The 13,276-nt window shown below is 51.0% G+C and overlaps 1 protein-coding gene across 3 annotated transcripts in view; it reads right to left on the bottom strand.

The window, feature by feature from the left end:
• OLFM2 (olfactomedin 2) overlaps positions 1-13,276 on the bottom strand; it is a 59,227-nt gene that overhangs the window by 4,462 nt on the left and 41,489 nt on the right. For all 3 annotated transcript variants that reach the window (XM_058525759.1, XM_058525758.1, XM_058525760.1), the window contains exon 2: positions 783-932. In XM_058525759.1, the coding sequence (XP_058381742.1) occupies positions 783-932 (150 nt within the window). The remainder of the gene's footprint in view (positions 1-782; positions 933-13,276) is intronic.

The following is a 13,276-nucleotide window of genomic DNA, read 5'->3' as shown; positions in this document are numbered from 1 at the left end:
CAGATTTTCCTGAACCATCGTTCACGCGACACTTGGAAGTTCTCAGAAATCCCACAGCCTGATACCCATCCTGGACACAAAACATTCTGATAGCCATCGTCCATAATCAGAGGACGCCACGTGGACGTCCCAAACCGTTGGGTTAGCAGTTCTGGTGTTGTGCGCAGGCCAGGATCCTGCAGAGTTAATGGGCAGGAGACTGCAGGGCCAAGGTTCTCTGCTGAACCTCAGCTCTCTCCTCTAGAGGATGGCGGTGGGAGGTGGCCGGTCCCTTTCAACATCGACATCAGGGCTGACTAATGGGCAGCGGCAAGGGGCAGCCATCGGTCTATAAAGGGCACCGAAACATCGTTGGGGATGTATTGAATGGGGACCATTTTATACCGACCATGATGAGAAGGGGAAGGAATCTCTATGTGAGTCTCTTGGGATGGAGGGTGAGACCCCTCCACAAGGGACACAAAACATCTTAGCAGGTGAGTCTGGCCCACGAAAGGGCTGAGGGGACGTGCACGGCGGGGGCCGGAGCTCACACACAGGAGACTCAGACCCTGCCACTGGGGTCCTCCTTCTCTGGGTCCCCACGCAGCGCTCAGCGTCTCCTCCAAAGACACACTGAACAGATATTGACTGAGATATCCACCTGGAGGGTGGCCAGGTAGTGCCAGCGCTACATAATCCGCACGGCTAGATCCGGCCCCAGTCCTCAGGACGGGGGCAGAGGGCAGGGTGGGAACTGGGAGGTTTTCCCGGCCTCCTCAGGGAACCTGGGAGGTTCTCACCTTCTCCATCAGCTGCCGCAGCTCCCGACTCCGGCCGTCGCGGGAGCAGCTGCTCTGCGCGGGGATCACAGCCGTGCAGATGCATTTCCCGTCGGGCGCCTGGGCCGACGTGTACAGCTGCCAGCCTTCGTCGGGGCTTTGGAAGAGGGTCTGCAGGGAGGTCAGGGGTCAGAGAGCGGGGACCCAGGGGGGCATTCACCTGCCCCTGCCGGGGGAGAGTGGGGGCCCAGGGAAACGACAGACGCCCTTTGCTGGACCCCTGGAAAGTGCCGGACCATCTGCTGAGGGCCTGATGCATGTATCTCAATTCCTCCTCAGGGAGCCCCATTTACAGATGACAAGACTGAGGTATGCAGGGCTAAGAAACACAGCAAGGAATGGCGGGATTCGAGCCCTTCCACAAGACTGGAATTCATTCTCTCACGCATGTTCACACACACACAACACTGCCTCCATAACCACCAGTAGAAATAGACCCATTCATACTGACCCCCAAACCTGGACCTTCCTCTCTGCTTCCCCAGCCCACGGTGACTGTGGATATACCTTAGGGGCCACTAAACACAACCTTACTATTGTCATCCCCCCACCCCCTGCTCCTGAGAACCTAGGCAAGGTAACAGCCAAAGGGTGACAGAATCCTCAAGAGACTTCCAGACCCTTGAATAGAAAGTATCACCTTCAGATTCCTCCTAAATGGAACTTCAAGTCAGTTTATGCTATGCTGCTCAGATAATTCGGGGATGAATTATGGCTGTGTTTCCCAAGCCACGCTCCTTGGAACACTGGCAATCTCACCAGGCACACTGGAAAAGGACGCTCTGTGGTCAAATAAGTTTGTGCATTGCTGCATGAAATAAGTGTCTTTAATGCAGGACTTATCAGAGCCTTTGAAATGCTAATGTGCATCGGGAAACTCGAGAGAGTCATAATTTTCCAAATTTATTAGAAAATATCTAGTGAGTGCCTATTCTATGCCAGGCACAGAGTCTGGGGTAGGGGCTAGGAAGAGAGGGGTAAAGAAACCATATCTGGTTGCTGTCCAGGGATGTGAGGAGATAGACATTAAGCACATAATCCCACTGATACTTCTAGAATAATATGCTGCAGTGAAGGCCTCAAAGAAAGTGCAGGGAGTAACAGGGGGTCTCAGAGGAGGTGCCCCACGATTTGAGCTGAACTCGAGGGATGAATGAGCCAGGAGAAGGGGAGAAAGGATGGGACACTTTGAGCCCCACAAATTTGAATCAATATCTGGAGGGATTTGAGAAACATTGTTTGAAAAGCACTGGATACTCCTGGATGGAACATGATAGGCCTCCAGATCAGGCCCCCTTGAGCTTCCCCAGAACACACTGGAGTTAGTCACAAGTCCAAATCTCTTTGGTTTTATAAGAGCATGTTGGTCTCATTTGTTCAATAAAGATTTATTGAGCTCCTACCGTGTGTCAGGCTGTATTCTGGATGTTGAAAACACAGCAGTGAACAAAAGATACAAACACAACAGCTCTTCTAGGAGTTTACATTAGAGAGAGAGAAAAATAAACAAACAAGTAAATATCAAATATTTAAAGAGTGATGAGTGCCATAGAGAGAAGAAATGCAGGGAAGAAATGATGGAGGACACTGGGGTTGGGAGTGATTGGGGTTTGCAGTTTTAGGGTGGCATGGCAAGGCCTCCAAGAGAAGAATTCACTTGAGTCAAGACCTGAAGGAGATGAGGGAGGAGCCATGCAGATATCTGGGGAAGGCAAAGAAAACAGCACGTGCAAACGCCCTGAGGCAGGACTGTGCCTGGTGTATTTGGGAAACATGGAGGAGACTGGTGTGGCTGGAGTGGAGTAAGGAAGGAGGTAAGTGCAGGGGGAGGTGAGGACAGGGAGGGGACAGGGCAGTGCATTCAGGGCCTGTGGGCTGGGGGGAGGACTTCGGTTTTTGCACTGAGTGAGGTGGGAGCCATGAAGGGTTCTAAACAGCGGATGGACATGACCTGACTCAAGCATTCACAGGCGCCCTCTGGCTGCTGTGGGGGCAACAGACCGTGGGTGGCGAGGGTCGGGGACCAGAGCAGAGGCGACTGCACCAGTCCACACAAGCACTGATGGGTGGTGGCCACAGAGGTGGGACGTGGAAGATTCTGGTCCCACCTAGGATGCATTCCTTGGGCCCAGAAGAAATTCTGATAAAACCCCAGTGTTTAACAGAGAAACAAAGCCCCATAATAATCGATCATTCGCACAGCTGTTACTGATGGCCCAGCAGAGGCGGCTCCCACGAGCCGCAGCACAGAGAAGCCAGGCTGTGAGTTACGAGCAATCCCGGAGGCTCCAGCCATTAGCCCACCTTTTTCTCTCCCACTCAATAAAATCTCTTTTTTCAAGCTTATGGGAATGTGAGCAGGTGATATCATTGTACAGACGAGCTTGACTCCTCCATTAATTTATAAGAAAAACAAACCATTCAGAAACGTCATCTGAAACTATTGTAATTAGTCATTCTTTGTGCCTTGTGTACACCCTTCCGAGGTTCTTTCTGAGTCCACGTCTCCCCCTTGGAGGAATGAAGTCATTCGCTTTCCTAGCCTCCCTTGCACGCAGGTATGGTCCACACCTCTCTGGTCTTGCCAGAAGCGCCCAGGATCCCCACTGCCAAGGGCTTTCTCTAGTGGTCGGAGCCCACTCTGCCTTTGCACTGGGCAGGCAGAGTCCCTCCCAGCCGGCAGTCCCAACAACGCCTCATGGAAGGTAGTGATCAACACCAGCCCTCTGCCTCTCGGGTGGGAGAACCCGGAGGTGCGAGTTGCACACGGTTTGCCAGGGGACCCCCCTGGGACCTGCGCCCACCACAGCGTCCTGCTCATTAGCTCACTCTGCACGCGTTTCCTTCACTTCCTGTCTTACTTCCCCCACTGGTTCCTCCTGGAATCACCTCCCACATGGATATTTGCACTCAACTCTACTCCTCCAGCTCTGCTTCTGAGTGAGCCCAACCCAAGACAGGAAGGGTGGCCCAAGGTAGCCTTCCCCTTGGTTCTGGGATAATCAGAACTAGCTTTGCCTCCTTTCATGACAAATCCAGTTCTTTAAAAAAAAAAAAAACAAAGCAGGGGCCAGCCCCATGGTGTAGTGGTTGGGTTGGGTGCAATCTGCTTTGGCAGCCCAGGTTTGGATGCCAGGCGTGGACCTACACCACTTGTCAGCCACGCTGTGGTGGTGACCCACCTACAAAATAGAGGAAGATGGGCACAGCTGTTAGCTCAGGGACAATATTCCCCAAGCAAACGGGAAAATTGGCAACAGATTTTAGCTCAGGGCCAATCTTCCTCAGCAAAAAAAAAAAAAAAGTGTGCGAGTCCAAGCACCCCCACCCGTGCTCCCCTGGCTTGCTCCCCAAGCAATTTGGACAGAACCCCCTGAAGAGCTCCATTTGCGCAGAGACAAAGCAGCCCGGTTCAACATAATTAACATCTCCTTCCAACATTTCCTAGCATGTCCTTTGAAGCAAACAAGTCATTTTCTCAACAATTGAAATATTGAATTGTAAAAGAGAAGCAAGATTTAAGTGGTGAGGAGAGGAGGCCTCCACGGCTTTCCTAAAATAATTGTCTGCGTCGGACGCACCTCGCTGGAGTGTTCTCTGCAGCAGTGTAATTAAATGCCTGGGGTTTGGCTGCCAAATCTCGGCACGGCAGACATCCTGAGTTTTGCCCGTCAGGTTCATGTTCAGATATGCAGGCAAGTTCATGTGCCCGGGGAACCGCTGGAATGTCCTGGAAGGCTAAGTGTTTGAGAATCCAAATCCCAGCTCTCCCAGAATGGGTGTGGCTTGGATCCAGAGTCATAAAGTCTTGGGGGGGGGGGTCACAGTTCGATGGATGGAGAATGGTCTACACAAATGGAAATGCCTCGTAACGCAGGTGTGGGAGCCCAGGTGAGCTCTCCAGGTACAGACACCTCCGACTGGGTGGCCTGTCTCACCCGGGCTGTGGCACATGCGCCGGAGAAGCCAGACGCTCTCTCGGCTGAGCTGCTGGTTCTGAGTTTAGTGCTCCTGCTAAGGGGATCTAAGAGGGTCAACTATGCGCTCAGGTGGCTGGGCCTCAAATTGTCTTTTCTGGCTGGGATTTTTCAAGTCCTTGCACCCGATTAAGCAGCAGTCTCCATAACAGGTCCAGGACTGACGGACTAGGAGACACGCAGGAAAAGCGTTCCTCGCTGTCACACCCAGGACCATCGTCTCAGCCTATATCTCTGCCGCCTACACTTTGTTTCAAAAACAATTCCTGGTTCTGCCGGGGCCAAGGGATTGCTAAGGAGCCCGGGGGCAGCCATCCATCCAGCACTGGCTACGGGGGATTAGCCGACAGGAATACAGCGAGCGCCTGCCTCTTAATAAGACAAGGATATGATTGCGTTTGAGGCTGGATAATTTAATCAGGAAGCAGATGCAGCTTGGGGCTCATATATTTATTTGTACCTTGCCTTGTTTCAGAGAGGATTCCAAGTGGAGTACAAGGATATGTAAAAGACCACAGATAGCTCCGGTTAAACAGGGGTAGGAATTAGATGCTCCTGGAGGGCAGTCTGCCAATCTAGACCCAGTGTTGAGGTTTCTGCATTTGCATTGAACTCAGCCAATCCGCGTCTAAGAATCGAGCCCTGGGAAATCGCATGGACCAGCCCTCGATGGCTGCAAAGATGCTCATTAAAGCGCTGTTTAAAAAAAAGCATGGCTGTAATTTTTTCCCTCCAGTTGTCTGACCATAGTGTATTGATTTCAAAACATAAGGTGTACCCACAGGAGGGAATACTATGCAGCCATTAACATTGAGGCTTAGTCGGGATTTTTGTCACCATCTTCCAATTTATCTTATTTTCTGAGTTTTCTACAATGAACACGTAGTGGTCTTGTAAAAATGTTTTTCAATCCCTTACAAAAATTTATTTTGCAAAGGAGAAAAGGGGGGACGTGGAGCCAGAAGTGAGGCTAAGAAAAACTCATCTCTTAAAAACCTGAACATCAGCATATGGTTGGGCCATAAATTTGGCTCCAGGCTCCAGAGCAGCCAACTCGAAAAGGAGAAAGCTGGTCATTTCTGCGGTTCTCAGTGTCCTGAAACAAAAGCACGCCAGATGCTCCGGAGAAAGCATCACTATTTTTGGCCCAAGAACAGGCAAGGATCTCTCCCACGGTCCTCCCAAAAAGGAGTCCGGTGATGTCACCAGCATCTTTCCAGACAACATCCTTACGATAGAAATGACTCGTTTCCCCTGGATGTTTCTTATTCCGACTCGGATGGTAGAGCAGAGCCGGATGGTTAAGAGTAGTGTCCTGGGGGCAGGCTGCCTGCGTTTATTTCCTGACTTGGCCACTACATGCTGTGTGACCCGGCCAGGTTGTTTAACCTCTCTGTGCCTCCATTTCCTCATCTGTAAAATGGACACAATAGCTGTATCGACCCCACAGGGTTGCTGGGAAGCTTGAATGAGTTAATAATATATGTGGGAGCAATTTGAACAGTCAGCAGCGTGTAGTAAGTGCCACGTAAGTGTTTGCTATTATTGTTACTATTATTAGAACCGTTATAACACTTTAAAGTCAATTTAGTAACTTCTTGAAGTCAAAATGGTTAGAGTTTGATGCAGGCACTGAATTGAGACGATCTGGAAGAATCGATGGGGGTTCTGTGGAGTCAGGGCTGAGGCTGCAGGATGAGGAGGGGTCACAGATAGTCCAATGTCAGAGAGAAAGGAATGAGAGAGTCAAGCCCCGTGGAAGATGGATGGAGATGCCTCATCCCAGGCTCCACGTGGCTCAGCCAGCTTCATGTCCCAGAGCATCTCCTCAAGAGAATTTGGCAGAGGGTGTCCTGTTCGGCTTACAGGCAATCAACAAGGCTCACCCTGCCGTGTTCTCTCTGGCCCATCCTACAGTCCATCTCACTCTTCCTGGAACACTGCTTTTTCCTACCTCCGGGCCTTTGCACCGGCTGGACCCTCTGCCGTCAACACTCTTGCCCCATCTCATGGCCAGGCTATGCTTCTCCATCCCTGGGGCTCAAGCATAAAGGTCTGTACACGTCTAAATGTCTAACAACCTAAATGTCTCTCCCAAAAGCAGTCTCCCCTGTCCCTGCCCCATGTTATTACCCCCCTTCTCAAGGCATCCTGTGCTTTTTTTCATAATACTTCTACTTCTTACTATATGTCAAGCATAGTTCTAAGCACTTTCCACGTTTTAACCAATTTAATCGTCACCACAATGCTAGAACGCAGGCACCGTCATTAGCCGCCTTTGATAGGTGAAGAAACTAGGGGAGAGAAAGGTCAAGTTTTGTTTTGTTTTGTTTTTGTAGTGAGGAAGAGTGGCCCTGAGCTAACATCTGTTGCCAATCTTCCTCTTTTTTTTTTTTTTTTTTTGCTTAAGGAAGACTGTCCGTGAGCTAACATCTGTGCCAACCTCCCTCTATTTTGTCTATCTTTTTGTGTGTGTGTGTGAGGAAGATCAGCCCTGAGCTAATATCCGATGCCAATCCTCCTCTTTTTTTTTTTTGCTGAGGAAGACTGGCCCTGAGCTAACATCTGTGCCCATCTTCCTCTACTTTATATGGGATGCCACCACAGCATGGCTTGACAAGCGGTGCATCGGTGTGCGCCTGGGATCCAAATTTGCGAATCCTGGGCCGCCGCAGCGGAGTGTGCGCACTTAACCGCTTGTGCCACCAGGCTGGCCCAATCTTCCTCTATTTTGTATGTGGGACACCGCCACAGCATGGCTCAGTGAGCGGTGTATGAGTTTGCGCCCGGGATCTAAACCTGCAAACCTCAGGCTGCTGAAGCAGAGCACGTGAACTTAACCACTATGCCACCCGGCTGGCTCAAGTCTTTGGCTCAGAACATCACAGCCTGGGAGTGGTGGGGCGGGATTCGAACACGGGCCATCTGGCTCACAGTCTACACCACCATGCTGTGTCTCCCGTGTCCTCCTTCAAGCCCTGATCATAACGGCCATGAGGACCACATGGGTGTGGACACTGGCTCAAAGCCAGCCTCTCTCCCTGCACAGGAGACAGCATGGGGGTGGGGAGTTTGCCCATCACTGAATCCCTCAGGCCTGGCACCATGAGTGTTTGTTGAATGACTGTACACTCATCGGCTGGTGGGAGAGAGAGCAAACGTCTTCACAGACCCACTGCATTTTCCCTTCTGCCACCCAACTGGCTTCCCTCTCTCGCAGGGAGGGATCATCCGAGATCAGGCTGCAGACAGGTGCCCGGCAGACTCCGAGGCAGCAGCGGCTTCTCTCTGACTGCCGGGAAGGCGGAAGGCCGTGACGAATGATCAGGGACATGCTTGTCTGCCATGTCTGAGCCGTGACGGGGGCCGCATCCCTCTGGAGGGCTTGAGATAATAGCAGGCTGCCCCGTCAAACCTCAAGGCACCGAGCAAATCCCCCCTGAGTGATAACCTTGACAGGCCTTAAAGAAGATGTCAGCTCACCCGTGCCAAGACGGAGAGCTGGGGCCTCCCAGAGCCCGAGCAGCTGGGGCTTTGTCTGTGAGAGCCTGTGGCCAGAAGAGGGGCTGGAATGGGGGGGCAACTGCAGGTCTATTCATTCATTCATTCATTCATTCCCTCCCTCCCAACGCAGTTAACCTATCTTGCCCTGAGTGGCTACCCAGGCTGCAGGATGGCACAACCTCTCACCCTCTGAAGCCACCCATGCTTTGGCAGAAGACCCTCAGTGCCCCCTGAGCCCCATCCAGGCCAGTATTATGTTCCAGGATATCTCAGCCTCTGTCATCACAGTGCAAATGTAGGCAATAACCAATGAAATAGACTTTCTTGGGAAAAGCGGGAAGAGACACAGGTCTCAAGTTCAACTGACCACCCTCCTCGGAGTCTAGGGAAGGTGTAGAGAAGCCTTGCCTTGTGCAAGAATTTACAATTAATTCTCTCTGAGTGTGGCCAGACTGTGTTGGAACCACCACAGATCCCTGCAGACAGCCCTAAGAGTAAGGTTCATGGACAGAGGTCTGCATCAAGGCTACAAATTCTCATGCAAGGGCCACACCAGTCATCAGACAAGCTTGCTTGGAGAAAGTGCAAGTCCCTCCCCTCACCCCCAGCACTCAAGAACACCTCCTTTGAGGAGACCCTTCTGGGAGGAAATAAACTCTCACTTGAACCTCCTGAGTCTCACCGGCCTCCTTTCAGATCCTCAGTGATCCCTGAGCTCTTTACCACCCCAGGGCCTTTGAATGTGCCAGCCATCCCCACAGTCGTCCAGCTGAGCCATGATGAAGGCTCACACCAGGGTAGCTGTAATGGGGACAGACAAATGGGTAGATTCTTATATTTCAAAGGCAGAACCCACAGGATTTGAGGGACCAGATGAGGGGTGGAAGGGAAAGCAGGGAGTTGAGGATGACTCCAACTTTGGGGGCCCAAGCAAGGGAGTGGATGCGTGGGGGTGCCATTTACCCAGACGGAGAAGGCTGGAGGAGGAGCCTATGGGGAGTGGGGGAGGGGCAGATTGGGGGGGATGGAAATCAAGACTCCAGCCTGAAGGCACGTTCAGTTCATGATGCTTGTGACCACATCCAGGTGGAAATTTTTCGTCAGAGGCTGGGGAGAAGAGCAGAGAGGGCTTGGCTAGAGAAACGCATTTGGGTGCTGTCAGCAGAGAGATGGAATTTAAAGTCATGGGAATGGATGAAGGAGAGGACCAGGCCCCAAGAACCTCCTACCAAGGTTTCATATTTTATTTAATACTTACAGAGCTCACTCTTTGCTATCAACTGTTCTGTCCCCCCAAAATTCATATGTTGAAACCTAATCCCCAGTGTGACGGTATTTGGAGGTGGGGCCTTTGAGGAGTGGGCTTGGTGCCCTAATAAAGACCCTAGAGAGCTCCCTGGACCATTCCGCCACGTGAGGACATAGCGAGATGACGCCATCTATGAACCAGGAATCTGGTTCTCACCAGACATTGAATATGATTTGACCTTGCACGTCCAGCCTCCAGAACTGTGAGAAATCAATGTTTGTTAGTTAAGCCACCCAGTCTGTGGTGTTTTTGTTATAGCAGCCTCAAAGGACTAAGACACTCTTCTAAGGGGCTTTACAAATATTAAATCCCCATAGTTTCCTCTCTCTCAATGATGGAGGTACTACACTAGCTCCATTTTACAGATGGAAACACCAAGGCACAGAGAGGAAAGCCAATTGCCCACACTCGCAGAGCTGGTAAGTGTCCGAGCTGGGATTTGGACCCCGGCCCATCATTCTCTCAAGTCCTCACTCTTAGCCACTATGCTCAGGCTGGGGGAGAACAGTCCCTCCCTCCACAGAACCCTGGCCTCAAGCCTTCTGCCCTCTGATCCATTCCCCTCAGAGAAGCCAGAGCCGGCTCTCGACGTGTCACTCCCACATTGGACCATGGGAAGTGCCCTCGGTATAAAGCCCAAAGCCACTTGGACGCATTCACCCGTTGTGCCCAACTGGGCCTGGCTGAATTCTCAGCCTCACTGCTCACCTGTCTCCACCCACATGGTTATTGCGGTTCTCTTTTCCTGCCTCTGGACCTTTGCCTGTGCTGCATTCTTTTTGTGTGTGTGTAAGGAAGATGGGCCCTGAGCTAACATCTGCCAATCCTCGTCTTTTTGCTGAGGAAGACTGGCCCATCTTCCTCTGCTTTTATATGGGCCGCCGCCACAGCATGGCCTGACAAGCGGTGCGTCAGTGTGCCCCCAGGATCTGAACCGGCGAACCCAGGGCCGCCGTAGCAGAGCGCACGCACTTAACTGCTTGCGCCACCAGGCGGCCCTGCTGCATTCTTTCCTTAGGACACTCTCCCTCTCCCCCTCCACATGCAGAAAACTTGCTCAGGCCTCAGCAGAGTGGGGTGCTCTGGTTCCAGTTGCCCCCCGCCCCCCACGCTTAAATGCTCCTCTGGCATTTTAATACCCCACCTCCCACACACAGAGTCCTGCTAGTGGGATACGACAGCCCTCTGCAAAGGGAGGTCCTTTAGCATCACAACAATAGCAGCAATAACAATAATCATCATCACCACCATCAATAACAGCTAACATGTATGGAGCACATCCTGAGAGCCAGGCTCTATTCTAAGGGCTTTGCAGTTTGTTTCTGATTAATCCTCAGAAGAATCCTACGAGGTTGACCACAATAAATGTTCAAGTCCTGGAAGTGCCACTTCCTCTGTGTCAGTTCCTAAGCAGATCACTTGGCCTCTGTCATTTGTAAAATGGGGACTGAAACTGTCCCCTGCACCCCCCATGTGCACACACACACACAGAAGTGGCTGAATTTCCACGCCCTTTCCCTCCCCTGCCCCGCTCCGTAAGGTTGAGAACTACATTTCCCACACTCCTTCGCCTCTGACTTCCAGGAAGACTCAGCCAATGGGAGGCGTTCATGGAAGATGGAGGGTGGATTTCCCCCCTTTCTCTGCCTCCTGTGCTCTGGCAGTGGCTACATCTGTGAAGCCTCTGTGGCTTCACTCCCACTGGTCATCCCACTCCTGGGCTCCATTTATACCACCTCTTCTATCTGACCCCCAGTCCTGGGGGGATAGAGGCTCTCTGCCGTTGCTAATCTCTGAGTTTCATCTGCATCCTCTGTTTTTGTTTCTCATCTCTTCCATCATCTTTGTCACCAATTCCCTCAATTAAAATCCCTGAAAGGCCTAGAAGAGCTCTGTTTCTCTATTCAGCCCCTGAGAGGTATAGTAGCTTCTCAATAAACACCTGCGCTTGAACAGGTAGTTGTAGATTTTAACAGCTCAGTTTGCTTGGGTCCAAATTCTAATCTTCTCCTTCCTGTGTGACCTTGGGCAAGTAGCTTGACACCTCCGTGCTTTTCTTAACCTCTCTGCTTCCTCATCTAAAAGTTGGGATCATAATGGCCGGGCTTCACAAGGTCATTATCAGGATGATGAGTTAGTTGAGAGTCACTCACATAGTGCATGCCCAGACAGTGGGGGCTTTTATATCAACTCACAGAACCAGCACTGTTCTAGAATTGTTCTATCTCCCCTGTTGATTTATTTTGGGATAATTTTAGATTATTAATTATTACTAGATTATTAGCAGAGAGCTCCCATAAGCCTCCCACCCAATTTCCCCTGTTGTTAACACCTTATATATCCATGGTACCTTTGGCACAACTAAGAAGCCAACACTGGTGCATCATTATTACTAAGCTCCGATTTTACTCGGATTTCCCCAATTTTTCCACTCACATGCTTTTTCTGATCCAGGACCCCACACTGCATTTACTCGTCACATCTCCTTAATCTCCTCTGGTCTGTAAGAGTTTCTCAGTCTGTGTTTGTTTTTCATGACCTTGACAGTTTTGAGGACTAGTAGTCAGGGATTTTGCAGAATGCCCCACTGGTTCATATGGGCAGGAACCGGGTCCTAATTTCTCCTTGCCGTTCCCCGGCTCACAGCCCAGCGCCTGGTACTTGGTAGCCGCTTCACAGACACTTCCTGAATGAATGAACACATGAATGGCAGTCATTTCTTTCTTTATCCTCCCGGACTCTGTGTTCTGGAGACACCCCTGCCAGAGGCTAGATCTAGAAAAGTTCACAGCGAAATAAAAGCTCTTTTCTTTTCAGAAAGGTTCGTTTTGATCCTTCCTTTGTAGACATCAAGGATTCACTTCTTTAATATTTAGGGGCTTTTGTACCAAAGTGAAGCAGCTACATTTGCATCAGACATCTCATTTTTCAAGGCGAGCAAGAGAGATCTTTCTAGCAAGACGGGGTTTCTTCCTTCCCAGCGCTATCCCTGGATATCTCTGCTTCTCCCTGCCCCGCCTTTGGGCAGGGGGTGGAGTGAGGGTGAGAGGCTCTGAAATTATCCACACTTTGATGTCCTGTCTGCCACAACCCAAGGAAGCTTAATTAGAACCTCACAAAATTGCCGAGACTGAGCTGGTGCAGGGGGCTGGCTGGTGAGGGAGAGGAATTAGAGGCTTTATTTTCCATCGCTATGAATGGTTCAATATTTGCCGCAGAGACCAAGAGGCTTGTCTTTGGGTACACAGAGCGTGCCCCTTTTTTAACATTAGCTGGTCAGAAACGGGAATTCCCTTTAACCACGCAGGCCTGTGGGTCTGGCTGCTTTTGATCTCTCAGCCCTGGGACGCCAAGGCGAAGGCAGAGGATGTAAGAAAAATGCCCACAGCGAGGTCATTTCCCCGCCACCACCATCCCCACTGCTGGAAGACACTGGCCCAGGTTTAATCTCTCGCCTGAAGTTTGTCAGAAGTAAAAATGAGCCCGGGTGAGCTTTTCCAACACTTCCCTCGACTTACAGGAATTCAATTTCTGGCCTGGGCATAAATTTGAAGCCATCAGCGCCCGCGCTGGGGGCTGGGGCTGGGCATATTGGCTGGGGATAGATTTCTGAAATCAATCCGTCGGCGCGTGGAAAAGGTCGTCATGGGGGAAATTTATCTTCC

This window comes from Diceros bicornis, chromosome 30 (genome assembly GCF_020826845.1).
Source record: "Diceros bicornis minor isolate mBicDic1 chromosome 30, mDicBic1.mat.cur, whole genome shotgun sequence".
NCBI classification, from domain to species: domain Eukaryota; kingdom Metazoa; phylum Chordata; class Mammalia; order Perissodactyla; family Rhinocerotidae; genus Diceros; species Diceros bicornis.
The sequence above is the reverse complement of the archived record's forward strand: the minus strand, read 5'-3'. Positions and strand labels throughout refer to the sequence as shown.